Source organism: Gavia stellata, chromosome 32 (assembly GCF_030936135.1).
Source record: "Gavia stellata isolate bGavSte3 chromosome 32, bGavSte3.hap2, whole genome shotgun sequence".
NCBI classification, from domain to species: Eukaryota; Metazoa; Chordata; class Aves; order Gaviiformes; family Gaviidae; genus Gavia; species Gavia stellata.
Genome location: NC_082625.1, coordinates 694704 through 721320, shown reverse-complemented (window position 1 = coordinate 721320; position 26617 = coordinate 694704). Strand labels below are relative to the sequence as shown.

The following is a 26617-nucleotide window of genomic DNA, read 5'->3' as shown; positions in this document are numbered from 1 at the left end:
CACCACCCATAGGCCCCTCTCCCGGGGGTCGGGGAGGATGGTGGGGATGGGGACGGGGATGGGGACGGGTGCCCCTTGCTAAGGAGCCACGGGCGGGCTCTTGGGCCCCATTGGCCCCGTCTCGCCAGCCCCGTCTCGCTCCATGCTCTGCGGGCTGGGGCGCGGGCGCAGCGCAGGCGCGGGGCGGGCAGTGCCGGGGTGCGCAGAGGAGCCCCGGCCACCAGCCAACCCCGCGGAGGCGAGGCGCTTCCTCCTGCACCCCTCCAGTGCCGGGCGGGTGCCCACAAGTAAATAAATATATGGCAGAGCGGAGGCACCGGGGCTGCCCGAGCCCGGGTGTCCCCCCTGCTCCCGCTCCTGTCTCCTGGGAAGTTTGGGGATTTCTCTGCCCTCCCCAAACCCTCGGCCGCAGCCCCCACCCCTGGGCTCCCCTGCCCTTTGCCGCAGCCCCCCGTTTCCTCCCTGGCCCCGCTCGCCCTCCCGCCTCCCCAGGCGGCTGCTCCGTCCCCTTCATCTGGGGCAAAATCCCCCCCAGGCCCAGTGAGCAGGGTCCTTCCTCAGCTCCCTCCTCCTCCTCGCAGACCCCCTGGCCGTACCCCGGTCCTCCTTCCCACCCCACGGCTCTTCCCGGCAGCTCTGTGAGTGCCGTGGCCCCCACGGCCCCATGGCCCCTGCGGCCCCATGGCCCCCGCCCCACCGGGGGGGACGCGGGACACTCACCGGTAGGGTCTGCGGGACGGGGCTTCCTGCCCGGCTCTTCTTGGAGATGGAGGGGGTTTTCATCAACTCCCGCTTCTTCCGGGAGAACATGGTTCCCGGGGTCGGCCGAGCCCCTGCCCTCGGCGGCCCTCGCTCGGCGTGGCCGTGGTGCTTGGCTGCCAGCACCGCGCTCCTCACCGCGCCGGCCACATTCGCCGGGGCGAACTGTCAGGAGGGCGCATGTGACGCCGCCTTATTTCCTCATCGGCTTCGCAGGCGAACCTGAAACAGGAAAAGCCAAATGCGCACCCAGGGCGCGAGGCCGGGGGGAAGGGGGACCCCGGCTGCCCCTCGGGGGGCTCAGGCCCGTCTCCAGCCTTGCAGGAGGCGGCACGGAAGACGCCGCTGCTCTCGGGGGCGGTGGGCTCTCGGCAGCTGTTTGGGGGGGGGGGTTCGGTGCTGCACCCCACGGCTGCACAAAGGGATCCGGGGGGCAGAGAGCCCTGCGCCGCCAGATCGCGGCTGACCCCCATGGCACCCCAGGCCTCTGTGGGGTTTACCCCTGTTTGGGGGTGTCCATCAGTCCAGGGAGGACGAGCCCCGTCCCGTGGGAGCTGGAGGCCCCTGGTGCCGGGGCGAGTGGGATGCAGGGCTCGGGGCTCCCACCCGTGGGATGCTCTCGGCTCTGCCCCCCCGGCGGGCTTGGCGGCGGGGCCGGGACGGCCCGGCCCCGGCTGCCCCCCCGGGGTCGCTGCCCTGCCCCTGCCCCTGCCCCCGCCAGCCTGCAGCCTCTGTGCACCCACGGTCCCCCACCCGTGACTCACCGCCCGCGGGGCAACGCGGTTCTGCTCACCTACGGCAGCACCCAGCGTGGCGGCGGACAAACCCCGGGAGAGGGCCCCCCCGGGCCCCCCCGGGGCGCCGCTCCCGCAGCGTGGGGACCCCCGGCCGGGTCCCGCCCCGGCCGCTGCCCACGGGGCTGCTCGGGGCGGCTGCCGGCCCCCGCGGGCGGCCGGGGGGGAGCCCGCGCCATCCCCGGGACCCCCCCGCGGGGCCGCGCTGCCGGCGGGGCCGGGGCCGCCTCTCGTGGGCCATCTGCCGGCCGCGGGGCGGGGAGCGGCCCTCGGGGGTCGGGGCGCGGGACGGGGGTTGTGCGTGGGTGCGGGTGTGCGTGGGTGGAGGTGCGTGGTCGGGGGGGGGGGGTGGTGGGTGCGCTACGTGTGCCCCGCGTGTGCGCGTGGCCGTGGGTGCGCGCAGGCAGGTGCCCGCGTGGGTGAGTGTGCGCGTGCAGGGGAGCGCGCGTGGGTCGGGGGCACGCGTGTGTGCGCGCGGAGCGTGCCCGTGGGGCGGGGAGGGCGCATCCGGGGGGGGGGCGATGCCCGTCTATAGGTGCGTGGGTGCCTGCGCCCGCCTGCCGGGATGTGCCCACGCGTGCCCGGGGCGGCCCCGGCCCCGGCCCCCGCGGGCTCCCGGTGCCCCCCGGCCCCCCCCGGGTCCCGGTGTCGAGGTGCGGGACCCCCCCGCGATCCGGCCGCTCCTGCCCTTATTTGGGCATTTCGGCCCCGTCCAATCAGCGCGGGGGGGCCGGGCCCGCCCCCGCCCCGCCCGCCCCGCCCGGCCCCGCCCGTCCCGCCGCCGCCGCTGCCCGCTCCGCGCTCCGGTGCCGGCTCCGCGCCCCGCTCCCCGCCATGAGCAGCTCCCAGTTCAACAAGGGCCCGTCCTACGGCCTCTCCGCCGAGGTCAAGAACCGGGTGAGCCGCGGCGGGGGACGGGGGCCCGGTGCCACCGGGCGGGGGCGAGTCGGGGGCCGGGGGGTACCGGGGCCACCGGGCGCTGCGGCTCCCGGTGCTCCTGGGGGCCCTGGGGAGCCGGGCATCCCGGTGCCGCCGGGGGGGTCCCGGTTGCATCCCGGGGTCCTGGAGAGCCGGGGGGTCCCGGTGCGCTCGGGGCATGTGGAGCCGGGGGGGGGGACCCGGTGCCGCCGGGGCGGGGAGAGTGGAGAAGTCCCGGGGGTGGAGACGGGGCGTCCCGGCACCACCGGCGGGCGGAGAGCCGGGGGGGGTCCCGGGAGGATGGGGAGCCGGGGGTCTCGCCCGGTGCGCCGGGGGCTCTGAGGGGCGGGGAGTGCCGGGGCTGGGCTCCCGGTGCCGGGGTGCCCTGGCCCTGCCCGCGGGGTCCCGAGGATGTGTCTCCGGCGGACCGGGGCTGGGAGGGGTCCCGGGCACCGGCCGCCTCGCCCACCCCCGCGCAGGCCTGTGCGGTGGCCGCTCTCCCCCCCCCGCCCCCGGCAAACCCCGGGGCACCGTTCCGGTCTGCACCCGGGGCTGGGGGCGATGGCCCCGGCCCCCCGCGGCTCCGGACACCTTCTGCCGCTTCTGCTGCCCCGCAGCTCCGCGTCCCCCGGCGGGATGCTGCGACCCGGCCGGTGTTCCCGCGGCCCTGGCTGGGGACCGGGCTGGTGGCCCCGGGGGGAGCGGGCAGAAGCAGCCTCCGGCCCAGGCCTACCCCTCGCAGCCCGGGACCCCCCGGCTGGGCACTCCTGGGGCACCCTCGGCCCCCCGGGCCTCTGGCGCCCGAGCTGCTCTCCTGCAGAGGTGCCGCCGAGGTGCCGCGGGTCCGGAAGGGGAAAGGGGAACCGGTGCCTCCGGCCAGGCTGTTTACACCCCGAGGAAGGAGCTGGGTGCTGCGGGGTGCAGGCAGCTGCCCTGCCTGCCAGCACCCTCCTGCCCGGGCAGGTGAAATCTCCCCTTGACCGAAACGCTGAGGACGGGGCTGGGCTGCTGGCGAGCAGCACTGGATGCCTGGGTGCACCCCATGACTCTGGGTGCCCCCGTCGCAGCCTTCACTGTGCCCCTTGCAGTGGGGCTCTGCTGCTGCGGCAGCGGGCACGGGGTCCTGCCGGGCCGGGGGGGGTGGGGGGTCACGGCATCCCCTTCCCTTTGGCTGTGCTCCCCGCGCAGCCCGGGGCTGTGGTTGGTGCTGGGCTCCGGGACCGCTGCCGCCCCGGGCGGTGGTACGGGCAGCGGCTGCGGTGCTGGGCTGTGCCGGGCCCCAGGCGAGCAGAGGTTGAGCCGTGGTCACCCCTGGCCCCAGGGCAGTCGGCCGGTGGCCCTGCGTGGCTGCGCCCTGCCCGGGGACGCAGGACCTGCCCGGACAGGACTGGGGCAGGCAGGAGAAGGGGCGCTGGGCCGCAGCCTGCACCGCTGCCGGGGCTTGGCCGCGCGTGGCCGTGGGGATGTGGCAGCGTGGCTGTGGCTGGGGCCGGGCTCTCCTTGCCTGGCCTCGCGGGGGATTTGCATTTCATCACCGAGTGAAGACGGGCCCCTGCTTGCATCTGGGCTGGGCTCCCCAGCACTGAGCGGGTGGACACGTGCTGGAGCCTCGCCGCTGCGTGCTCTTGGGCGCTTCAGCTTGATTCAGCAAGACTTAAGCCAGTTTAACTTCCCCAGTGTGTCTGCTGGAGGCTGACATCACCGACTGGGAACCAGTTAAACCAGTGGCAGCCTCCCAGTCCGTGCAAGCCCTTGCAAACTGGGCTGTAGTGGGATCTGGTCCCCTCTGCCCCATCCCGTGCCCCGAGAAACCCCTGTGCTGGCCGTGGGCTGGGAAGAGGAACTGGCACCGGCTGCCTAAACACACCAGAAAATCAGCTGGTAGGACAGTGGGATGCACCGGCCGGGACGCGCGTGGTGGTGTGAGCATCACCCTGCTCGGCTGGACTGTCCCTCCATCCCGCACCAGGCGAGCTTCCCCTTTGGAGCCGGCGCTGTGGGCCTGTGGGCACGGCCGGTGTCTCCCCACCGGGCAGCGGGGCCAGACCGTGCCCATCCCGGGGTCTCCCTGTGGCCAGGATCCCTCGGGGCTCGCAGCTCCGGTGCATACTGGGACCAGGAATGGACAGGATGGCCAAGAGATTGGTGGCTGCCTTGTGGCCGTCCCCGGGTGCCGGCTGAGCACAGGAGGGGCCGGGCTGGGGCAGCAACAGCACTTGGGGCTCCCAGGCTCTCCCCGTGCAGCCCCCTCCTTCCCGCCCCGGCCTGGGGTGCCTTTTCCTTCCCTCGCGGGCCAGGGCCGAGCCAGTGGTGCCGAGCCGGTGGTGCCGGCGAAGCTGCCGGCCCGGGCAGCTGGTCTCCATTTGGGAGGAGGCATCCGCATTCCTGGCATAGCCGCGGTGACCGAGGAATCTGCGGCGCCACATTCGGCCCCGCCGGAGGGGAGAGCATCGCGTGGCCGGGGACCCCTGGGTCTTGGTGCCGGGATCCTGTGGGCTCCAGCGGACCGGGAGGAACAGGCCCTTGGAAGGGGCATTTCCCCCCGGCCCCCACGGGCAGTTCCTCCTCATCCTCCTGGAGAGGTTCAGAAGCTGCCGTGTGCGAGGGGCACCGTGCTTTGTGGGCTCGTGCCGGATCCGGCCACGCCGAGGCCTGTGTCCAACGGCAGCATCGTGCTCATGCTCCCGTCCCCATTCCCATGCAAGGGGCACGGGCAGGGGAACGGGCAGGGGAACGGGCAGGGGAACGGGCAGGGGCAGCCCAGGTTGTACGTATAGACGGGCTAAAGCCAGCCGATGGACAGGGTGTGGGAGGCTGGAGGTGGGGGGAGATGTCCTCCCCTGTGATGGGGTCACGCTGTGGCTTTAGTCCCAGCCTGCCTGCCACCGCCGGGGGGGTTCCTGCACCCCAGGAAATAGTGGCTGAACAAATATCCCGGGGCCGTCCAAGCCGCCCGCTGTGCCCGCCTTGCCTGCTGCACCCACCTCGCCACCCAGCTCCCTGGGGCTGGGGGCAGCCGGGCTGGGGGTTCACTCCACCGCCCTGCAGAGGCTGGGGACCAGCCTGGCACCGCCAGCGACCCCAGTGCTTCCCGGGGACAGTGCTTGGGATGGGGCTGCTGTCCCCAGACCTCGCTGTGGGTCTGTGCTGGGGGGGGGACATCCCCACGAGGGGTTTGGGGTGCACGCCGGGGCCGTGCCTGAGCTGCCCCCTTGCCGTCCCCTCCCAGCTCGCCCAGAAGTACGACCCGCAGAAGGAGGCCGAGCTGCGGACATGGATCGAGAGCGTCACGGGGCAGCAGATCGGGCCCGATTTCCAGAAGGGGCTGAAAGATGGGGTGATCCTCTGCGAGTGAGTCCCACGCTGCTCACCCAGCCCCTTGGCCCCCACTCCGTGCGGATGGGACCTGGGAGACCTGCCCCACAGGGGACCCCCACCAGCCCTTGGGGTGGGAAGGGTGGGCTGCGTCTGGCCATGCCCGCCCCGGTGGGACCCACCAGCTCGTGGCAGACGGAGGTTTTCTCTGCGGCGCTGCTTGGCCGGAGTCACCCCCAAAGTGCCCGTGTCTGGGGGGAGCTCTGGGACCAGGAGGGACCTGGGGGAGGGAATCGCCTTGCGCTGGCAGGGGAGATGGGCTGGACCTTCCCCAAAGGGGCCCGTGCCCCACTGCCGCCCAGGGTCTCTGCCCCGCCGCAGCCCCCTACCCCCCTGCCTCCCTCCAGGCTCATGAACAAGCTGCAGCCCAACTCGGTGAGGAAGATCAACCGCTCGGCTCAGAACTGGCACCAGGTAGGCGAAGGCAGCCCCGCCTGCGACCCGGCCGCCCTGGACCCCCCCCGGCTCTGCCCCGGCCCCTCTGCCATCACCTGCCGGGGTCTTACCCCTCTCTCCCCGCCCCCAGCTCGAGAACCTCTCCAACTTCATCAAGGCCATGGCCAGCTACGGCATGAACCCCGTGGACCTCTTCGAAGCCAACGACCTCTTTGAGAGCGGGAACCTGACGCAGGTGCAGGTGTCGCTGCTGGCGCTGGCGGGCATGGTGAGCACGCGGGGACGAGCGGCTTGGGAGGGGGCGCAGCCCCGCGGGGACCGGCTGGGCAGACCCCCGGCTCGGGGTGGTGCCCGTGGGGCCCAGTGGCTCCCCCTGCCCAGGGAGGAGACCTGGTCTGGGACCCCCATCCTTCCTCACCGCCCCTCCCCGGCAGGCCAAGACGAAGGGGATGCAGAGCGGTGTTGACATCGGTGTGAAGTACTCGGAGAAGCAGCAGAGGAACTTCGACGAGGCCAAGATGAAAGCTGGGCAGTGCGTGATCGGGCTGCAGGTGGGCTGCCCCACGCGTGCTCCCGAGGGCCGGGGTGCTGGGTGAGGGGGGGCCGGTTTTATCAAACCCTCAGCACCGTCACGGCTCCGAGCGTGGCTGCGGGGACCCGAAGCTCAAGGTACCTCAAGCATCCTCGGGATCTGGGACCATCTCGGCTCCGTGTCCGGCACTCAATGGCCGGGAGCCTGGAGACGCTGCCCCTGGGCTGGGTTGGGGAGCGCTGGCTGTGCCCCCTGGGCCGTGGGGGGACGGGGAGGGAGGAGAAGGGGCACGCATGGGGCAGCTCTTGGTCCTCACCGGACGCCCTTGTCAGATGGGCACCAACAAGTGTGCCAGCCAGTCCGGCATGACAGCCTACGGCACCAGGAGGCACCTCTACGACCCCAAGAACCAGATCCTGCCGCCCATGGACCACTCCACCATCAGCCTCCAGATGGGCACCAACAAGTGTGCCAGCCAGGTGAGCCACCGCGGCCGTGGTGGGGGGGGACGGTGTGGGGGACCACGGCTGAGCCCTGCTTCATCCTGTCCTTCCAGGTAGGCATGACGGCTCCCGGCACCAGGAGACACATCTACGATGCCAAGATGGGGACGGAGAAGTGCGACAACTCCTCCATGTCACTGCAGATGGGCTCCAACCAGGGCGCCAACCAGAGCGGGCAGGTCTTCGGCTTGGGCCGCCAGATCTATGACCCCAAGTACTGCCCGCAGGGCAGCCAGGGTGAGGTGGCCAATGCCGCCTGCGACCAGAGTGGGGACCCCCCCGGGTACCACTACTACCGCGAGGAGGAGGAGAGCTACTGAGCGGGACGTCGCCCAGCCCCGTCTCGCACCATCTCGTATACAGACCCTGCTGCCAGCGACATTCCAGCCTCTATTTTCGTCATTCCCTCTTTTTAAACTTTTTTTTTTTTTTTAATTTTGAAAGGAATCTATTTTTCTGAGCAAGGAAATAAAGACCCCGTTTCTAGAGAAGAGACCAGCCATTTCCCGCAGCCTGCGGGCGTCCCCAGGCCCCAGTGCAGCCCCGGCATTTGCAGCGGAAAGGCGGCGGATGCTCCAGCGCCGAGGAGTGGACGGTGTCTCCTCTCACACAGCCAAGAGGACGCGTTCTCACCCGGCGCCCACCGCGCCGCCCCTGCGATGCTCCGCCGTGGCAGCACCCGGATGCCTCGGCAAGGAGCGGGCAGTCGCCCACGCTGGCCCCGGTGCTGCTTCTTGTCCCTGTGCTGGCAGGACCCGGCTTGGCTCTGCAGACGAGAGGGGTTCGGGGCGGTGGGACGCGGTGGGAGCGCGGCCAGGAGAGACCCCCAGGCATGGGGGGAACCCAGGGCACCGCGGGGCCTCGGCCTGGGGACGGGGGATTGCGTGTGTGAGTGCGTGTGTGTGCGCACCGCCAGCAGCCTTGCACTCTCGTGTGATCTCCAGAAGCAAAACTGGAACTGCCTTTTGTGCAGAATTTGTAGGGACCAAGTTTCCGAGGCCCTGGGCTGGGAGCCGGCGCACCCAGCACACCCGGCACCCGGCTGCGGCTCCGAAAGCCGCAGTAATCCGATCGCCTTGCAGGCTGGAGCCAAGGCTGACTCCGACGGCCGCATCCTGCACCGCGGGGCGATGCCCGAGTGCAGGCAGCTGCCAGGGCAGCGCGCGGGGCCGGGGATGCTGGTGCATAGCACAAACCATCGCTGTGCCTGTCTGCTCCTTCGCCTCGTGTGGGGTTTTTAATGCAGATGCTCTTATATTGAAGCCTTACTTTAAAAAAACCACCTTTTTAACTGAAGCAGGAGACAGTTTCTGGTGCAGGCTCCTTGTCTCAGTGCTCAGGCCGGGTGCCCCCATGCCTGGGCGGGGTGGGAGCTGCTGCAGACCTGGGCGAGACCCCAGAGCGTGGGGGCCGTGGGGCAGGGGGCTGCGCTCCGGGGGGCTGAGCTGCTGCGTGTCCCCAAGGGGCAGAGCGGGAGCTGGGAACCGGCTGTGGCGTTAACAGTGCTGCTGTGTGCTGGTCCTGAGTGTGGGCAATAAAAAGCTTCCCGAAGGACATGCTGTGCTGTGCCGTCCCGTGCCGGGCTGCGAAGTAGAGCTGGGCGCTGCGGTTAAATGTGGGGTGGCCGGATCCTGCCGGCGCGGGCTGCTCCTGGGGCTCAGCATTGCCCTGAGCGCAGCCGAGGGACCTGCAGGACCCAAACCCGAGTGATGCCACCCGGGACCCCCGAGGGCCGTGGCCCAGCAGTGCCCCTGCCCTCGTTGCCCCGGCTGTGCCTGCACGGGCCCTGTCCGGGCAGGGATCCACCTTTTGGGGTGAAATGCAGCGTTTCAGAGAGCCGCGCTCGGGCCGCAGCCGCCAGCTGGGCGTTACCGCCGCCGCGACGAGAGCAGCTCAGCTTTGCTCCCGGGGGACCCTGCCCGTGCCGCTTCCCGCAGCATCGAGCTGCCGAGGTTCACCGGCGCCAGCGCAGTGCTGCCGGCTGCGCTGCCCGTGACTCAGCGGTCTCTGCCTTCGGGACCCTCCCGGGGCCATCGCTGCGGCCCGGCACCCCAACGCCACCCCGGTGCCCCCCGCCTCGGAGCTGCCACAGCCCCGGGGGCTCAGGGACCCTGGTGGGGAAGGGTCTGTCCCTCAGGAGCCCGGTGAGGGGAGATGTAGGGTGGGCGGGTGGGAGCTCTCCCTGCCCACCGCCTCGGCATGGGGCCATGGAGCCATGGAGCCATGGGCAGTGGGGTGGCCTGTGCCCCCCCGCGGGGTCTCACCCCCCCCGGCCGGGCTGCAGCGCCCATGGCAGGGGCTCCAGTGCCCCGTGGGGCTCCCAGGGGCACCCACCCGGAGGGCAGGATGGGGCAGGGTGGGGCAGGGGTGTGGCATGGGCGTGGCAGGGTGTGGCATGGGCGTGGCAGAGTGCGGTATGGGCGGGGCAGGGCCAGAGCTCGGCGGGGGAAGGGCAGGGCAAGGGCAGAGGCGGGGGGGGACGGGGATGAGCTCCTACCCCTCGCACGCCCCCGTGACACCCCCCCCCGCCCCGCACGGGCCCCTTTAAGAACCGCTTCCCATGACGTCACGCCCGCGGCTACTTTGTAGCGCGGGGAGGGCGGGGCCTGCGCGCGAGCCCGGCGGAGCCGCCCGGCGGAGCCCGCGGGGTCTCTTAAAGGGGCCGCGCGGTGGCGGCGTCAGCAGGTAACGGGGGTCCCGGGTCGGGGGCTGTGCGGGGGGGCCGTGCCGTCCGCTGCTGGCCTAGGCCGGGCTTCGGCTTCGCAGCGTCCCCCCGGGCTGTCCCCATCATCCCCCCGCGCCGCCCCCATGTCCTCCCCGGGCTGTCCCCATCATCCCCCCGCGCCGCCCCCATGTCCTCCCCGAGCTGTCCCCATCATCCCCCCCGGCTGTCCCCATCATCCCCCCGGGATGTCCCCATCATCCCCCCGGTGCTGTCGGTGTCCCCCCCGGGCTGTCCCCCTCATCCCCCCGCGCCGCCCCCATGTCCTTCCCGAGCTGTCCCCATGTCCCCCCGCGGCTGTCCCCATGTCCCCATCATCCCCCCGGTCCGTCCGCCTCCCCGTGGCTCCGCACCCCGCGGTGCGGCGGGACCGGGGCCAGGGGGTGCCGGGGTCGGGGGGGGCTCCCCCGTGCCGGGCTCCCGGTTGCAGCCATGGGGCGCGTTTGCCCCCCCCCCCATCCCCCCCCCGTGGGGTGAGTGAGCAGATTCCCACGCGAGTCCCCTTCTGGGAAGCGGCTCCGGGAGGATCCCGCGATCGTGTTCGTTTTGTCCCGGGAAGAGCCGCCGCCCCCGCCCGGGCTGAGCCTCCTCCCGGCCCGGCAGCCCCGCAGCATCCCCCGGTCCCGGCGCCCCCGCCTCTGCCCCCCGCTCGGCCGGTGCCACCCCCACCCGCGGGGGTGACAGAGCTCCCGCAAGCCCCCTCGGAGGGATCCTCCCCACGGCCCCGCTCCGGGGCCGGCCCTGCCGCAGGGCGATTAGCCGGATTTCCCAGCGGGATCCTAATCCCACTGGCCGGTGCCCGCTTATCCCCGCTGCGCCCGGGCACCCGGCTCAGCCCCGGCGCGGGCAGAGCCGGCAGCGGGCAGCCCCTCGCCCGCCTGCCCTCCTGGCCCAGGCCCTGGCGGAGGCGCGAGGCCGCGGAGGCGCGAGGCCGCGGAGGCGAGGGCGCAGGCGGGCAAGTCTGCGTCTTCGGCCACCGGCCCGGGGTGGTGGAACGGGCAGCGTGGGTGGCCCTGGGGTGTCTGGAGCTCGCGGTGGCCCGGGGGGCAGCTCCAGAGCTGGGCTTGCCCGGGGCGTGGGTGTTCGCCGGGCGGGAAGCTGCGAGTTCGGTCGTGCCACATCTGCCTGCCGGGGCTCGGCACGAAGCCGGCCCGCGCGGCTGGAAGGGGAGGCTGCCGCTTTGCTGCTGGGTCCTGGGCGCTGCCGACATGCGGGCCCTTGTCCGGGGGCAGGTGAAGTCCCAGGAGGTGGCTGGGCACGGGGGCTCGCTGGGATGGGGCCGGGGCTGCTGGGGCCCCAGCACAGCTTGGGGGGCACTTGTGGGGCCTGGGTGTCTGAGCTGACATGCCTCAAGCCGTTCCATGGGAGCAATTTCCCCTCCTGGGACGCTGAAGGTCTCACCAGAAACACCCAACCTCACAGCTGGCCTGGCGACATCCCTCACACGGGGAAACTGAGGCACAGGCAGGTCCCAGGCCTCCCCCGGGCTGTCCAGCTCTCCGGAGCTCGGAGCCACTCCCGTAGCCGGGGCTCCTCGCCGTGCTTGGCGTGGTGTGTGAATCGGGTTCCTTGCTCCTAACGCAGTGCTGACCTGGAGAGACTTGCAGAGCTTGTGCCCTATTTTGCTGCTTTTGGTTTAGAAAAGAATGAGATTTGAGGGCTTTGCTCCGGAAAGGAGCTTTGCTGCAGGAATGCCGGGACGGCTCCTGCCAGCCCCTGGAGCTCAGCCGTGTGCCCGGCACTTTGCCCCGTGTGCAATAAGCCCCAAGCCAGAGGGAGGGGAGAGCCCGGACTGTCGCCCCCAGCTCGGTGCTGACCCCTCCGCTCTCACCCACAGCCGGAGCCGAGCGGGGCGCCGGGCACGTGCCCCCCACGCCCCCGCCATGGCCGTGGGCACCCAGCTGGGGCTCCTGCTCTGGAAGAACTTCACCTACCGCCGGCGGCAGCGGGTGAGCGGGTGACCGGGGCGGGAGGGTGCCTGGAGCTGCTGGGTCCTGGTGTGGGGGCAGGCAGAGCCCTGGGTGCCGATGGGGACAGGGACACCCCCCCCAACCATGGGTCTCCCCAGATCCAGCTGGCCATCGAGCTCCTGTGGCCCCTCTTCCTCTTCTTCATCTTGATCTCAGTGCGGCAATCCCACCCGCCCTTCAAGCAGCATGAGTGTGAGTGTCCTGTGCCCTCTGGGGTGGCCCCCCCCGTGCCTGCCAGGGACCCCCCTTGCGTGGGACCCCTGCGGGGCCCTGGCACAGCCCTGGGTGGCACCAGGGAAGACAAACCTGGGAGGCGGACATGAGCTGGGAGCTCCCTGGCATCTCCCTGTTCGTGTGCGTGGCCTCGGGGGTCCCACGCTGCCCCCCCCCGGACCCACCTCTCCCTCTCCCGTAGGCCACTTCCCCAACAAGGCCCTGCCCTCGGCCGGGACCCTGCCCTGGCTCCAGGGCATCGTCTGCAACATGAACAACCCCTGCTTTCGGCACCCCACGGCGGGAGAGGCCCCCGGCGTGGTGGGCAACTTCGACGGCTCCATGTGAGTGGCACGGGCCGGGGGCTGTGGGGCCTGAGCGGGCAGTGGGGCCGGGGTCTCACCGCCTGCCCCGTGCCCCCACAGCCTCTCCCGCCTGCTCGCGGAAGCTCGGCAGGTCCTGCTCCGCACCGACGGGCAGCGGCTCCTGCGCAGCTTCGCCCGGCTCCTGCCCGTCCTGCGCCGGCTCCGGGGGAGCGGGGCTCAGCGGAGGGGTGAGCAGCGGGGACAGGGGGTGTCGGGGGAGCGAGACCCCCTGGCTGACCCCTGCCCCCCCCAGCCCTGCCAGTGAGGGACTACCTGAGGGAGGACGAGACCTTCTCACGGTTCCTCCGGACCAACACGTCTCTGCCGCCGGCGCTGGTGGACGAGCTGATGGGGGCTCGGCTCAGCCCCCGCATTGTGAGTGTCGGCGCAGCACCCACTCCCAGTACCCGCGGTGCCAGGGGCTGCGGCGTGACCGGCCCTGTCCCACCAGTTCTCCCTGGCGGGCACCCACATCCCGCTGAAGGCCGTGGTCTGCAATGCCTCGGAGCTGGGGGGCTTCCTGGCGGGGGGCAACGCCGCCTCGACCCAGCGCCTGCAGCAAGGGCTCTGCGCTCTGCCCGGGCCCCAGCTCCGCGCCATGGAGGGCTCCTTCCTCTCCCAGCTCGACCTCCCCCGGCTTCTGGCGGTGAGCCCCCAGCCTGGTCAGGTGCTGGGACACGCTGGGTGCTGGAAGGTGCCGGGGCAGAGACCCCCCGGGCCCGCCAGAGGGGCTGTGACCCCCTTCCCATGCTCCCCTTGTAGGAACAGCTGAGCTCGGAGGCGGGCGGCATCACTGGCACCGTGGAAGCCTTGGGCACCTTCCTGCGGGATGCAGCATCCCTGATGGAGGAGGTAGCACCCCGCTCCCCTGCCCCCCCCCCAAGTGCCACCCACCCACCCCCATGCACCCCAGCGGTGCCCCGCCACCCACGGTGTCCCTGGGTGTCCCTGTCCCCCACAGCCCCGCTCCACTCCCCATCCCGCTCTCCCCAGGTCTCCTCCATGACCAGCCTCGCCGAGCTGCGGCGGGAGCTCGGGGCGCTGACGGCCCCCAACGCCAGCACCGCCAGCTTGGGCTCCTTCAGGGCCCTGTCGCGCATCGCCTGCGGGCACCCCGAGGGTGGGGGGCTCAGGGTCCCCTCCCTCAACTGGTACGAGGACAACGATGTCAAAGCCTTCCTGGACCGCAACAGCTCGGAGCGGAGAGCCACGGCCCCGGGCAGCGCCAGCAGTGAGCGGGCTGGGCTGTCGGGGGGCTCGGGCGGGGGCTTGCTGGGCACGGCCCCCCGGGGCTGCCCGCGAGGCGGCGGGGGGCCGGTGGCGAGGGCTCGGCTCTGCCCCCACCCAGGTCCCTTCTGCCGAGAGCTGGTCCGCAGCCTGGAGTCCAGCCCCCTTTCGCAGGTCTTCTGGCGGGGAATCAAGCCCCTCTTCATGGGGAAGATCCTGTACACGCCGCCGGGCCCCGGCCCCGACAGCGTCATGGCCGAGGTGAGCGGGGGGCTGCGGGGGGGCGCGGGGGTGTCTCACCCCGGTCCTGCCTCACCCCCCACCTCGCGCAGGTGAACCGGACCTTCCGGGAGCTGGCGGTGCTGGGGGAGGCGGGGGGCACCTGGCGGGAGCTGGGACCCCGCATCTACGCCTTCCTCAACGGCAGCCTGGAGATGCAGGTCCTCCGGGTGCGTGACCCCCAGACCCTCTCCCCATCGGGGACGGGGCTGTGGTGGGGTGCAGGGTGGGGGTGTGGTGGGGTGCAGCGGGGCTCCTGGCTGGGAGCGGGCTGGGCTGCATCGCCCTGCGGTACCCTGGTGCTTTGCAGGACCTGCTGCTGGCCCCGGGGATGGCCCAGCTCCTGGACGGGTTCCTCAACGGCACCTCCTGGAAGCTGCTGGCACTGGCCGGGTTCCTGGCGGGGCCGGCAGCGGGGCCGGGGCTCACCTGGCACCAGGTGTATGCTGATGTCGACACGGTCCTGAGCGCGCTGTCGCAGTTCATGGAGGTGCGTGTCGCCCCAGCTGCCCGGGCGGGCCGGCTCCCCGCGCCCCGCTGAGCCCTGCCTGCCCTGCCTGCAGTGTGTCTGCCTGGACAAGATCGAGGCGGTGGCCACCGAGGAGCAGCTGGTGGCCCGGGCCCTGGAGCTGCTGGAGGAGCAGCAGTTCTGGGCAGCTGTGGTCTTCCAGCCCCCCACCAACGCCACAGCCCCCACGCTGCCCCGCCACGTCCGCTACAAGATCCGCATGGACATCGACGACGTCACGAGGACCAACAAGATCAAGGACAGGTCGGGGGACGCCCACCTCTTCGGTCTCCACAGCCCCCGAGCAGCCTGCACCCACAGGCAGGGGGTCCCCCCTCCCACCGCCGTGCTCTGCCCCCAGGTTTTGGGACCCGGGCCCTGCGGCCGACCCCTTCAGCGACCTGCGCTACGTGTGGGGGGGGTTCGTCTACGTGCAGGACCTGGTGGAGCAGGCGGTGGTGCGGGTGCAGACCGGGGCTGCCCCGCGGACAGGGGTCTACGTCCAGCAAATGCCCTACCCCTGCTACGTGGACGATGTGTGAGTGGGCAGTGGGGGGCAGCCCCCCCCCGGGACCCTCGAGTGAGCCGTTGCGGCGGGTGACAGGGCCGAGCGTCTCGCAGCATCGCTGCCCCGGGGAGGTGGCGCGGGGCTGGTGGTGCCTCGGGTGGCCCCTGCCCGGCCGCGGCCCCAGGGCGTCAGGCTGGAGGTGGAAGGGCCGGTGCCATCTCCCCCAGGTTCCTGCGGGTCCTCAACCGCTCGCTGCCCCTCTTCATGACGCTGGCCTGGATCTACTCAGTGGCCATGATCATCAAGGGGGTGGTGCACGAGAAGGAGACGCGTCTCAAGGAGACCATGAAGACCATGGGGCTGAGCAGCGGGATCCTCTGGCTCAGCTGGTTCCTCAGCAGCTTCATCCCCTTCCTCCTCAGCTGTGCCCTCCTCGTCCTCATCCTCAAGGCAGGTTGCAGAGGATGGGGGCTGGGAGCCGGCATGGGGGGCTCCGCAGGCTCCAACCTGCCTCGATCCGCAGCTGGGAAACATCCTGCCCTACAGCGACCCGGCTGTCATCTTCCTCTTCCTCGGCACCTTCTCAGTGGCCACCATCAGCCAGTGCTTCCTCATCAGCACTTTCTTCCCCCGCGCCAACCTGGCCTCGGCTTGTGGTGGCATCATCTACTTCTCCCTCTACCTGCCCTACGTGCTGTGCGTCGCCTGGCGCGACCACATCACCTTCCCGCTCCGCGTCCTTGTGGTGAGCGGCCGTGGCTGCCCCCTCCCCGATGCCCCTGGGGTGCCCTGGGCATGCTGGGTGGGGGGCTTTGGACCTGAACCCCTCTGGGCCGGTCTTTCTGCCCATGCCACCATCCTTGCCGCCGCCAGAGCCTGTTGTCACCGGTGGCCTTTGGCTTCGGCTGCGAGTACTTCTCCCTCTACGAGGAGCAGGGAGTGGGCATCCAGTGGCACAACCTGGGCACCAGCCCCGTGCCGGAAGACCCCTACAACTTCGCCACAGCCATGGCACTGCTGCTGCTGGACGCCAGTCTCTATGGCCTGGCCACCTGGTACCTCGAGGGCATCTTCCCAGGTGACCGTGGCCCCTCTGGCCCCCCGCAGCCCCCCCGGCCCCAGCCCTGCTCAGCCCCTGTCTGCTGCAGGTCAGTACGGGATCCCCAAGCCCTGGAATTTCCCCTTCCTGAAGAGCTACTGGCTTGGAGAACCGTCCTCGGCCAGCCACCCCCCGTACCCCACCAGCCCCCTCCCTGCGCCCCAAGGTGAACCCCTGCCCACTCCGGAGCCGCGCGGCCGAAGGGCAGCAGCCACGGAGCTGGGCTTGAGCCCTCCTGCCTGGGCTTTGCCCCCCAGCGGGGGGTTCTGCCCCATGGCAGGGGGTCCTGCCCCCCGTGGCGAGGGGTCCTGCCTGGGATGTGACCCCTCCGGTGGCTTCCAGTGCTGGTGGAGGAGCCGCCTGCCCAGCTCCAGCCCGGCGTCTCCATCCGCAACCTGGTGAAGATTTACCGCAACAGCAACCGCGTGGCCGTCAACGGGCTGAGCCTGGACTTCTACGAGGGGCAGATCACCTCCTTCCTGGGCCACAACGGGGCCGGCAAGACCACCACCATGTGAGCTGGAGGGGCTGGGGTCTGGCCGGGGGGGGGCTGCGTGGCCACGGCCGGGGACAGGAGCTGAGCCTGGCTCTGCCCTGGTGCTGGGTCCCCACGAGGCATGGCTCTGAGCACCCCGCGTAGCGCAGGGCACCCTGGCCCCGAGCCCCACTAGTCCTGTGCTCCGTGACCCCCGTTCCCCGCTGGTCCCCCATCCAGGTCCATCCTGACCGGCCTCCTGCCCCCCACCTCTGGCACTGCCTATATCCTGGGCTGGGACATCCGCTCCGATATCGACAGCATCCGCAAAACCATGGGGACGTGTCCCCAGCACAACGTGCTCTTCGACATGTAGGCAGGGGCAGGGCAGGCGGGGGGAGCGGTGCGGGGGGCTGGCGCGGGCAGGGCTGCCCCCCTCACCCCTGCCCGCCCCAGCCTGACGGTGGAGGAGCACGTCTGGTTCTACGGGCGGTTGAAGGGGCTGTCGGAGGAGCGGGTGAAGGCGGAGATGGAGCAGCTGATCCAGGACACGGGGCTGCCCCACAAGCGCCGGGAGCAGACCAGGAACCTCTCGGGTGCGTGTGGGGGGCAGGATCAGCACCGGAGCAGGGGTCTACAGCCCCGGCCCCCCCTCCCAACGCTGTCCCTGCTGCCCCACAGGCGGGATGCAGCGGAAACTCTCGGTGGCCATCGCCTTTGTGGGTGGCTCCCGGGTGGTCATCCTGGACGAGCCCACAGCTGGCGTTGACCCCTACTCCCGCCGCAGCATCTGGGAGCTGCTGCTCAAGTACCGCAAAGGTCAGGGCTGGGGGGACGGGAGGACCCCGCTTCCCCCTCTGTGGGTCTGAGCCCCCCAGCCGTGGAGAAGTGGCAGCAGGGCCCGTGGGGCAAGCAGGGAGACGTGCTGGTGGGGAGATGCCCACAAAGCAGGGGGGGTCCAGCGAGGTGGTCCGGGGTCTAGCCCGCTACCTGCCCCCAGGCCGCACCATCATCCTGTCCACCCACTACATGGACGAGGCGGAGCTGCTGGGGGACCGCACCGCCATCATCTCGCAGGGCCGGCTCTGCTGCTGCGGGTCTCCGCTCTTCCTCAAGGCCAGGCTGGGCACCGGCTACCACCTCACCCTGGTGAAGCGGGAGCAGGTTGGGACGGGCAGCAGCACCGGCACCGTCCCCAGCACCACCAAAAAGGTGGGTCCTTCAGCCCCGCCGAGCATCAGCCAAATGGGTGTCTGGTGCCTCCGTCCCGGCTATCGGGGGAGTGCCGAGCCCCAGGCTTGGGGCCGGGTTCTGCCACAGGGTGCCAGGGTCCAGCCGCGCTTTCCCACAGGATGGCAGCGACTCGGAGCACAGCAGCGACACGGGCCTGGGCAGCGAGCGGGGCAGCGAGGCCAGCACTGTGGGTGAGGGTCCCGTCCCTCCCTGTGCCCTCAGTGCAGCATCACCCTCCTGGGTGCTCCCTGTGTAGCCCCCATCGGCTGGGGGGGCCTGTGGGCACATTCAGCCTCACACCCTGCCCTGCCGCTGGCTCTTGCCCCCCTCCCCTGCACTGGTGGGGCAGAAGGGGGTCCCTGCCCTCCTGCCCCCTGCAAACCTCCCCGGGGACCCCCAGGCCAGGGTGCAGGGCACGTGCCAGCTTTGGCCAGCTCCTGCGCCGGCCACCGGCTCCTGCTCCAGGTTTGCAGCCCTGCCCGTCCCCCCCAGATGTGGCCCAGCTGTCGGTGCTGATCCAGAAGCTGGTCCCCGGCTCCCGGCTGGTGGAGGACATCGGGCACGAGGTGCTCTTTGTCCTGCCCTACAGTGGGGCCAAAGACGGGGCCTTCGGGGGCCTCTTCCGCGAGCTGGACGCCCGCCTGGGGGAACTAGGCATCTCCAGCTATGGCATCTCTGACACCACCCTGGAAGAGGTACCCGGAGGAGCTGCGGCTCCTGGGGTGCCCACCCTCCCTGGAGCTCTGCCGGGGGCTGCCCGTGACTTGGGGCATTTGCCTCGCCGGGGCGGAGGGCACTGGCGGCCGTGTTTAATGCCAGCCCCCTCCTGCCCTCAGATCTTTCTGAAGGTGGCCCAGGACACGGGGGTGGACACTGACACGGCAGGTAAAATGCCTCGGTGCTGGCTGGAGCTGAGCTTCAGGGTGCCGGGGTGCAGGGGGGGGCGGGGAGAGATGCTCAGCAGCCCAGAGCAGAGGGGTGTGGGTGTCCCCAGCACCCCGTGTGGCTCTTGCCCTTCCCAGGGGTGGCATCCCTGCTGGGAGCACCCATGGGTGCAGGGAGGTGTCACAGGCTGTGGCCTTGGTCCCACCCTGGTGCTCACCCCCGTTTTGTCAGGCACCAGGAGAACAGTCCCCGGCGAGGGAGGGGACGCGGAAGCAGCCGATGGGGAGCTGGGTAAGGTGGGGGGAGCTGGGACCTGGGACCCCCAAGCCACCCAGCCCCTGCTGCTGGGTGCCCTCCGCCTTCACCCCCTGGGTTGGGGCCGTGGCATGTGTCCATCCGGGCACACATCCATCCAAGCAGTCATCCCTTCGGGCGCTCATCCCTTTGGGCAGGCAGTGGGCAGGGGGAGGCTCAGGGACACCCGCGCTGCATCGCTCCTGCCCGGTCTTGGGGTGTTCCCCAGGGTGTCAGGCAGGGCAAGGGGCAGGGACGGTGGTGGGTTTGGGGGAGCCTGGCTCTGTGCAGGGGTTGGGATGGGACATGAAATCCCAGGGGACGTATCCATGCCCCTTCTCCTGGAGGTAGAGCTGGCGGGGGGGCAGCTGCAGGAGTCGGGGGAGGCTGTGGTAGTTTGGGGAGCTGGCTCTGCCCTGGGTTGGTGCTAACCCCAGCCGGGCAGGCACCGGCGTGGCTATAACCCCTCTTTCCTCTCCTTTACACTGAGCCCAAGGAGCCCGGCGAGGTAGGAGCTGGGGGCTGGGGGGGCTGGGGGTCCCATCACATCCCCGCATGCAGCACCCTGTCCCTGCTGGGGTGGGGGGACGTCCCTGCCAGCACACCGTCCCCCCACACACTGCCTGGCACGAGCCCCTGCCCCTTGCTGCCGGCTCTGCCGGAGCCGGGGCCGGACCCATCTCTGTCCTTGCAGCGGAGGAGCCCCGAGAGACAGACCTGCTGCGGGGGGCGGCCGGGCAGGCCTGCCGCAGGGTGAGGGGCTGGGCGCTCACCTGCCAGCAGCTCCGCGCCCTCTTCATCAAGAGGATGCTCCATGCCCGACGCAGCACCCGGGGCTTCTTCGCACAGGTGCGGCTGGGGGACGGGGACAGGACAGGGCCGTGCTGCGGCCGGGGGACCCCCTGGGATGGAGCAGGGAGTGTGGAGCCGGTCCTGACCCCTGGCCCCCGACAGATCGTCCTGCCTGCCGTCTTCGTCTGCATTGCACTGCTCTTCAGCCTCATCGTGCCGCCCTTCGGGAAGTACCCACCGCTGCGCCTCCAGCCCTGGATGTACGGGCAGCAGTTCACCTTCTTCAGGTGTGTGCTCATCCCTGTCCCCGTGTCCCTCTGTGCCCCCCATCCCCGTGTGCCCCTGGGCCCCACTGCTACCATCTCACTCTCACATCTCCCGGCAGCAACGATGCGCCGGGGGACCCCGACACAGCTCGGCTCCTGGGCGCGCTCCTGGCCGAGCCGGGCTTCGGCACCAACTGCATGAAGGATGCTGGGGAGGCGTGAGTGCCTGCGCCCCGCGGAGCCGGGGGCTGGAGGGGCTGGGAGCGGGCGGCTGGGGCTCGGCCCCTGCCTCGGTGCCCACCTCTCCCCCGGGAGCAGCCCTGCCAGCCGGTGCGATGCCGCAGCCCCCCAGCCATCCCCGCAGCGGGGGGACGATGGCAGCTGTGGGCAGGGGTAGGTCCCGATGCCTCTGGCTCACGCCAGGCTTGTAACGGGGGTCTCTCTCTCCCCGCGGTGCCGGGTGCCCAGGACGGGGCCGTGCCCACCAGCTTCCCACCCTGACGGCTTCTCGGCCCCCCCGGCCCCCCCGGCCCTGCTGGAAGCACTGCGGCGTGGGAACTGGACGCGGGCTGAGCCATCCCCCCCCTGCCAGTGCAGCGGGCCGGGGGCTCACAGGATGCTGCCCGACTGCCCCGAGGGGGCTGGGGGGCTCCCGCCGCCCCAGGTAACCCCCAGCCCACAGCGGGGCCAGCCCGGCCCTGGGGCACCGGCGCTGCCAGGTGCGGGTGCAGGTGATGCTGCAGGGACGCTGTGTGTCCATCCAGCCCGTCTGTCCGTCCCCCCCAGGTGCAAAGGGGCACGGGCGACGTCCTGCAGAACCTGACCGGCAGGAACATCTCCGACTACCTGGTGAAGACCTACCCCCAGATCATCCTCCGGGGGTGAGTGCTGGGGCCGGGGACACCGCGGGGACACTGCGGGGACACTGCAAGGAAGACAGGGCAGGGCTTTAGCACAGGCTGCCACCGCGGTGGGAGCAGGGAGTGACACTGGGGACCAAACCCAGCCAGGGCTGGTGGCAGCGAGGGCACTGCAGGATAAGGGGGAAGCGCCGGGGGGCTCGTGGCCGGGCGGGCAGGCACTGCCAGAACATCTTCTCAGGGGTATTTCTCCCCACAACCCCATTTCTTTCAGGCTGAGGAACAAGAAGTGGGTGAACGAGCAGAGGTGAGCCCGGGGAGGGGCCGGGGTCTCACGCAGATTCGGGGGGGGAGCGGGCAGGAGCTCCCCTGTGGGGTCAGACAGAGCCTGAGCAACCCATGGGCAGACCCCTCATCTGGGCAACCTCAAGCCCTTCGCTGTGTGCCCCTCACTGTGGTGTCTGGGCAGGGGGGGGCGGCCAGGGCAGGGTGGAGGGGCCAGGGGAGTTTCCACAGGATGGCAGGTTTGGAAGTGCCCATCTCTTCCCCAACAAGGTACGGTGGCTTTTCTCTGGGCGCCGGCGGCTCCCAGGCCCTGCCATCGGCGGCGGAGGTGGACGAGGTGGTGCTGGAGCTCCGGGCACTGTTCAACATCACCCTGGTACAGCCGGGGCTCTGTCCCACTCAGCTCAGCTCCGGCATCCCGGCGCTGGGAGAGCTCTGGCCCGAGCCTGCTCCTCACCCTGTGTTCCCACGCCCAGGGCAGCCCCTCGGACCGGCTCCTGGGTAATCTCAGCCGCTTCATCGAGGGCTTGGATGCTCGCAGGAACATCAAGGTGCGCCCGGCCCCGGGGCTGAGGGTCCTGCAGGGGCGAGAGCTGGGAGGCAGTGGGGGACGCAGCACCCGGGTCCCCATCCAGGGTTGGAGCAGCTCGAGAAGGACCAAGCCCAGCCGGGGCTGGAGGGGAGCAGGAGCCCGGCGTGGAGCGGGGTGGTGTGGGCACAGCCGGTGGCTGCGCCGGGGTGGGTGTCGGGGTGGGAGGGGGCTCTGAGCTGCCGGGCTCCCCTGGGCTGCAGGTCTGGTTCAACAACAAAGGCTGGCATGCCATGGTCTCCTTCCTCAACGTGGCCAGCAACGGGCTGCTGCGTGCCCGGCTGCCTGCCGGGACCGACCCCGCGCTCTACGGCATCACGGCCACCAACCACCCCCTCAACCTCACCAAGGAGCAGCTCTCGGAGGCCGCCCTGTGAGTGCCGGGGACAGGGGTACGGCAGGGCCCCCCTCCGCCCCGGCTGAGCCCTCCTCTCCCCGGCAGGATGGCCACCTCGGTGGATGTGCTGGTCTCCATCTGCGTGATCTTCGCCATGTCCTTCGTCCCGGCCAGCTTCGTGCTCTTCCTCATCGAGGAGCGGGTCAGCAAGGCCAAGCACTTGCAGTTCGTCAGCGGGATGAAGCCCGTCACCTACTGGCTGGGCAACTTTGCCTGGGACATGGTGCGGGACAGGGACAGGGACAGGGACGGGGACAGGGATGGGGTACAGCTCCCGGGGGGGGGGGCAGGTCCCGTTTGTGACCCCCCCCTCCGGCTTCTCCGTGTCTGCAGTGCAACTACCTGGTCCCTGCGCTGCTGGTCATCCTCATCTTCCTCTGCTTCCAGCAGAAATCCTACGTGTCCTCCGCCAACCTCCCCTCCCTGGTCCTGCTGCTGCTGCTCTACGGGTGAAGGGCCAGTGGAGCCCAGCTGGGGCTCAGCACCCCCGCTGGGGCTGGACCCTGGGGAAGGGGGGGCGCAGGGGGCTCTGGGTGGGGCTGGGGGCAGCCCCAGCTCAGGGGATCATGGGGATGGGGGGTGCCGGCTCGCCCTGCCGTGCCCCCCGGGGCGGAAGGTGCGCCTTGGCCAACCCCTGCCTCTCTGCCCCTCCAGCTGGTCCATCACGCCCCTGATGTACCCGGCCTCCTTCCTCTTCAGCATCCCCAGCACCGCCTACGTGGCCCTGACATGCATCAACCTCTTCATCGGCATCAACGGCAGCGTGGCCACCTTCGTGCTGGAGCTCTTTGTGGACCAGGTGAGTCTCCGGGCTGCCCCGGACCCCCGTCCCGTCCCTGCGGGGCCGGCGCCAGCTCCCCCACCCCTCTCCTCGCCGCCCCGGCAGAACCTCAACGACATCAACCGCGTCCTGAAGAAAGTTTTCCTCATCTTCCCCCACTTCTGCCTGGGCCGAGGACTCATCGACATGGTGAAGAACCAGGCGATGGCCGACGCCTTCGAGAGGTTCGGTGAGTCCATGGGCGTTGGGGCTGCTCCCCCTCCCCAAAGCCCGGCCAGCACAGGGGCCCTCCCCGGTGCCCCCCTCCCCTACAGCCCCTCTCGCTGCTTCCAGGGGACAGGCGCTTTGTGTCCCCCCTGTCCTGGGATCTGGCAGGGAAGAACATGTTCGCCATGGCTGTAGAGGGGATCATCTTCTTCTTCTTCACCCTCCTGCTGCAATACCGCTTCTTCCTGCGGCTTGGGTGAGGACCGACCGTGGGGCGGCCATGGGGCAACCGTGGGGCGGCCGTGGGGCAGGCAGCCCTGGAAGTGCCCCTGCCGCGGTTGCCCCCAGGCCGCGGGCTCTGCAGCTGCCCTCGCTGGGGGAGGAGGACCAGGACGTGGCCAGGGAGCGGGCGAGGGTGGGCAGCACCCCCCCGCACGGCCCCCTCCTGCTGCTGAAGGACCTGACCAAGGTGCGTGCCGTGGGGCCAGACCCTGCCCTGTCCCTCGCTGTGGGGCTCCAGTCCCTCCCGTAGCCCCCGGCCCCACTGGCAGGTGCTGGGTGGGGAGCACCCAGCACCGCCTCGGCTCTGCCGCGCAGGTGTACCGGCGCAGGAAGGCTCCGGCGGTGGACCGGCTCTGCGTGGCCATCCCCCCCGGGGAGGTGAGTGCCGGACAGACGGACGGACAGCGCTGCGGGCAGGGCTGGAGCTGCCGTAACCCCGGTCTGCACCCCGCAGTGCTTTGGCCTCCTGGGGGTGAATGGTGCGGGGAAGACTTCCACCTTCAAGATGCTGACAGGGGACACGGAGGTGACGCTGGGGGAGGCCTGGCTGAAAGGGCACAGGTGGGCGAGACAGAGGCACCCCGCGGCCGACCGGCTGCTCCCGCTCTCCTTGTCCCTGCAGCACGCGTGCTGTCGTCCCTGTCCCCACCCTGTGCTCCTCCTTGCCCTGGTCCCTGCAGCATGCTTGCGCTCGGCTTCATCCTCATCCTCATCCCTGCAGCGTGCTCATCCCTATTCCCGCAGTGTGCTCAGCCTCGTCCCTGTCCCTGGAGCTTGACCCCCGCCCCACCGCGTGCTCAGCCATGTCCCCATCCCCGCAGCGTGCTCACCGACCTGCAGTCTGTCCACCAGCACATGGGTTACTGCCCCCAGTTCGACGCCATCACGAACCTGCTGACGGGGCGGGAGCACCTGGAGTTTTACAGCCGCCTGCGCGGCGTTCCGGAGGAGGAGACCCCCAGGGTAGGGTCCACACCCCAGTCCCCCCATCCCAGGGGACCCCCATCCTCATCCCCTCCGTGTCTCTCGCAGGTGGCTCAGTGGGGCATCGCCAAGCTGGGGCTGGGGCCACATGCGGACCGGCCGGCGGGCAAGTACAGCGGGGGCAACAAGCGCAAGCTCTCCACGGCCATAGCCCTCCTCGGCTCCCCGCCCGTCATCTTCCTGGTGAGTGGGGGCAGTGGGGGGGTCCCGCGGCAGCACCTGGCCCCTGCCCGGGCTGACACCGCCGCCGGGGCCGTTGCAGGATGAGCCCACGACGGGGATGGACCCGCGAGCCCGGCGGTTCCTGTGGGACTGCATCCTCAGCGTCATCCGGGAGGGCAGGTCCGTGGTGCTCACATCCCACAGGTGAGCCCCCGCCCCAGGGTCCGCGGCACCCCCCGAGGGCAGCACCCCTCTGCCCCTGGGGCACCCCCCAAGGGCAGCACCCCTCTGCCCCCACGGGACCTAATGCTTCCCCCCCCGGCAGCATGGAGGAGTGCGAGGCGCTGTGCACCAGGATGGCCATCATGGTCAACGGCCGGTTCCGCTGCCTGGGCAGCGTCCAGCACCTCAAGAACAGGTGACGGGGCTGGGGGCTTGGGGGGGGGCTCCGGCAGCGAGGGGCGACCACCCTGTGGGGACGGGGACACGGCCAGTCCTTGCAGCAATGCCCCCCTCTCCTGCGCAGGTTTGGGGACGGCTACACGGTGGTGGTGCGGGTGGGCAGCCCCGGGCCAGCACCGGTGGAGAGCCTGATGCAGCGCCGCTTCCCCGGCATCGTGCTGAAGGAGCGGCATGGGGGGCTGCTGCAGTACCAGCTGCCCCCCCACGCCGGCTCCCTGGCCAGCGTCTTCAGCGTCCTGGCAGCCCACCGCGGCCCCTGCCACATCGAGGACTACTCCGTGTCCCAGACCACCCTTGACCAGGTGACGGGGGACGTGGGGCACGAGGGTGTGGGGCCCAGGGTCCTGCCGGTGCCGCCCCTCACCCCGGCCTCCCCGCAGGTCTTCGTGCACTTTGCCAGGGAGCAGAGCGACGAGGACCCCGGTGGGGCCGCGGCCCCAGGGCAGGATGCGGCCCCAGGGCAGGATGCGGCCGCAGCCGTGCAGAGCCCCGGGAGGACGCTCACGCTGTTCCTGGAGGATGACACCGACCAGGAGAGCACTGTCTGAGTGGGGCCACGGTGCCCCACGGACCCCCGGTGCCCCACGGACCCCCTCCGCAGCCGACACTGCAGCACGACCCCGGGTCCCAGGGCTTCTGGCCCCCCTAGCCCCCAGAGCTGCACAGGGGGGCCTGGCCGCATCCTGCCCGCCAGCGTGGAGCCGCCATCCCCGCGGGACGGTCCAGGCGCTGGGGAGGGTCAGAGCACCAGAGCAGGGCTGGCCCCAGCTCCCCCTCGGTGGGGTTCTGCCCTCTGGGGGGGCTGAGCAGGATGGGGGGGTCTGCCCTGGGCCTCCCCGCCCCGCCCTGGGTAGGGCCGGGTGCTGGGGCTGTAAAAGAGCCATTAAATAAAGACCCGCGGTACTGCCTGAGGGGCCGGGTCACCGCTGCAGCCCCCCCGGGGGCACGGGGCAGGGGGCACAGCGGGACGGGGGCAGCAGGACGGCCCTCGCACGGGGGGCACAGAGCGGCCAGTGTGGCCCCCTGCCCTGCTGCCGCCCTGCAGCCCCTTCCCCGCGACTCCCCGCCTGGCCGAAGCTCAGCCGGGGTCTTCCTCGCCCTGGATGGTCCCCGGGCCGGGGCTGGGGGGTCCCTGCCCACCACCCTCCCCGGGGCTCCTTCCCCTCCACCTCCTCCCCGTCCGGGGCGCCCAGGGCAGGGGCTCACCCCTCAGCCGGGTGTCCCTGGGGGCCTGCACTGCGCAGGGACCAGGGCTGAGCCCCCCGGGCCGGGTGGTGCGGAGCTCTCGGGGTGCTCGTCTGCTCCCTCACCCCCGGGACCCCCTCCTATGGTGGGGGGGCACAGACCTCCCCCGGGGGCTCCAGGCCGCGCCCGGGGCTCCCCCGCACCCTGACGGGGGCTCTGGTACCGCCCGCAGCCCCACGGGCCGTGGCTCGGGGCGCCCCCGGCTCGGCGCGGGGGTCCAAAAGGGGTCCCCCGCCGTGGGGGGGTTGCG

At 71.2% G+C, this 26617-nt stretch overlaps 2 protein-coding genes across 2 annotated transcripts; both read left to right on the top strand.

Annotated features, from left to right (window-relative positions):
• Positions 1 to 2372: 2372 nt before the first annotated feature.
• On the top strand, positions 2373 to 7699 carry CNN2 (calponin 2). Its single transcript, XM_059831792.1, has 7 exons — positions 2373 to 2450; positions 5701 to 5822; positions 6194 to 6260; positions 6373 to 6510; positions 6677 to 6793; positions 7107 to 7253; positions 7331 to 7699. Exons 1-7 carry the CDS (start codon positions 2388 to 2390, stop codon positions 7595 to 7597), a joined length of 921 nt encoding a protein of 306 aa, XP_059687775.1. The 5' UTR covers positions 2373 to 2387; the 3' UTR covers positions 7598 to 7699.
• Positions 7700 to 11882: 4183 nt separating this feature from the next.
• On the top strand, positions 11883 to 25670 carry ABCA7 (ATP binding cassette subfamily A member 7). Its single transcript, XM_059831917.1, has 50 exons — positions 11883 to 11948; positions 12068 to 12161; positions 12385 to 12526; positions 12608 to 12735; positions 12801 to 12922; positions 12999 to 13193; positions 13310 to 13399; positions 13541 to 13775; positions 13896 to 14035; positions 14107 to 14223; positions 14364 to 14543; positions 14617 to 14825; positions 14923 to 15099; positions 15297 to 15519; positions 15593 to 15814; positions 15943 to 16147; positions 16218 to 16334; positions 16511 to 16682; positions 16884 to 17015; positions 17100 to 17239; positions 17325 to 17462; positions 17644 to 17855; positions 17995 to 18067; positions 18369 to 18571; positions 18713 to 18761; positions 18993 to 19052; positions 19546 to 19563; positions 19750 to 19904; positions 20010 to 20134; positions 20233 to 20331; positions 20582 to 20777; positions 20900 to 20994; positions 21248 to 21280; positions 21529 to 21634; positions 21735 to 21809; positions 22051 to 22220; positions 22290 to 22467; positions 22578 to 22693; positions 22899 to 23043; positions 23131 to 23254; positions 23359 to 23488; positions 23581 to 23701; positions 23830 to 23892; positions 23969 to 24075; positions 24336 to 24477; positions 24547 to 24681; positions 24761 to 24864; positions 24986 to 25078; positions 25187 to 25424; positions 25503 to 25670. Exons 1-50 carry the CDS (start codon positions 11883 to 11885, stop codon positions 25668 to 25670), a joined length of 6777 nt encoding a protein of 2258 aa, XP_059687900.1.
• Positions 25671 to 26617: the final 947 nt, after the last annotated feature.

What these genes read in the sequence shown, in the direction of transcription:
- CNN2 (XM_059831792.1), top strand. Translation starts at nt 2,388, where the DNA reads ATGAGCAGCTCCCAGTTCAACAAGGGCCCGTCCTACGGCCTCTCCGCC. An exon ending in CGGCTCAGAACTGGCACCAG is followed by an intron (nt 6,261 to 6,372) that starts GTAGGCGAAGGC and finishes CCCCGCCCCCAG; the next exon opens with CTCGAGAACCTCTCCAACTT. An exon ending in CCAACAAGTGTGCCAGCCAG is followed by an intron (nt 7,254 to 7,330) that starts GTGAGCCACCGC and finishes CTGTCCTTCCAG; the next exon opens with GTAGGCATGACGGCTCCCGG.
- ABCA7 (XM_059831917.1), top strand. Translation starts at nt 11,883, where the DNA reads ATGGCCGTGGGCACCCAGCTGGGGCTCCTGCTCTGGAAGAACTTCACC. An exon ending in CTCGGCTCAGCCCCCGCATT is followed by an intron (nt 12,923 to 12,998) that starts GTGAGTGTCGGC and finishes CTGTCCCACCAG; the next exon opens with TTCTCCCTGGCGGGCACCCA. An exon ending in CGACGCCTTCGAGAGGTTCG is followed by an intron (nt 23,255 to 23,358) that starts GTGAGTCCATGG and finishes CGCTGCTTCCAG; the next exon opens with GGGACAGGCGCTTTGTGTCC.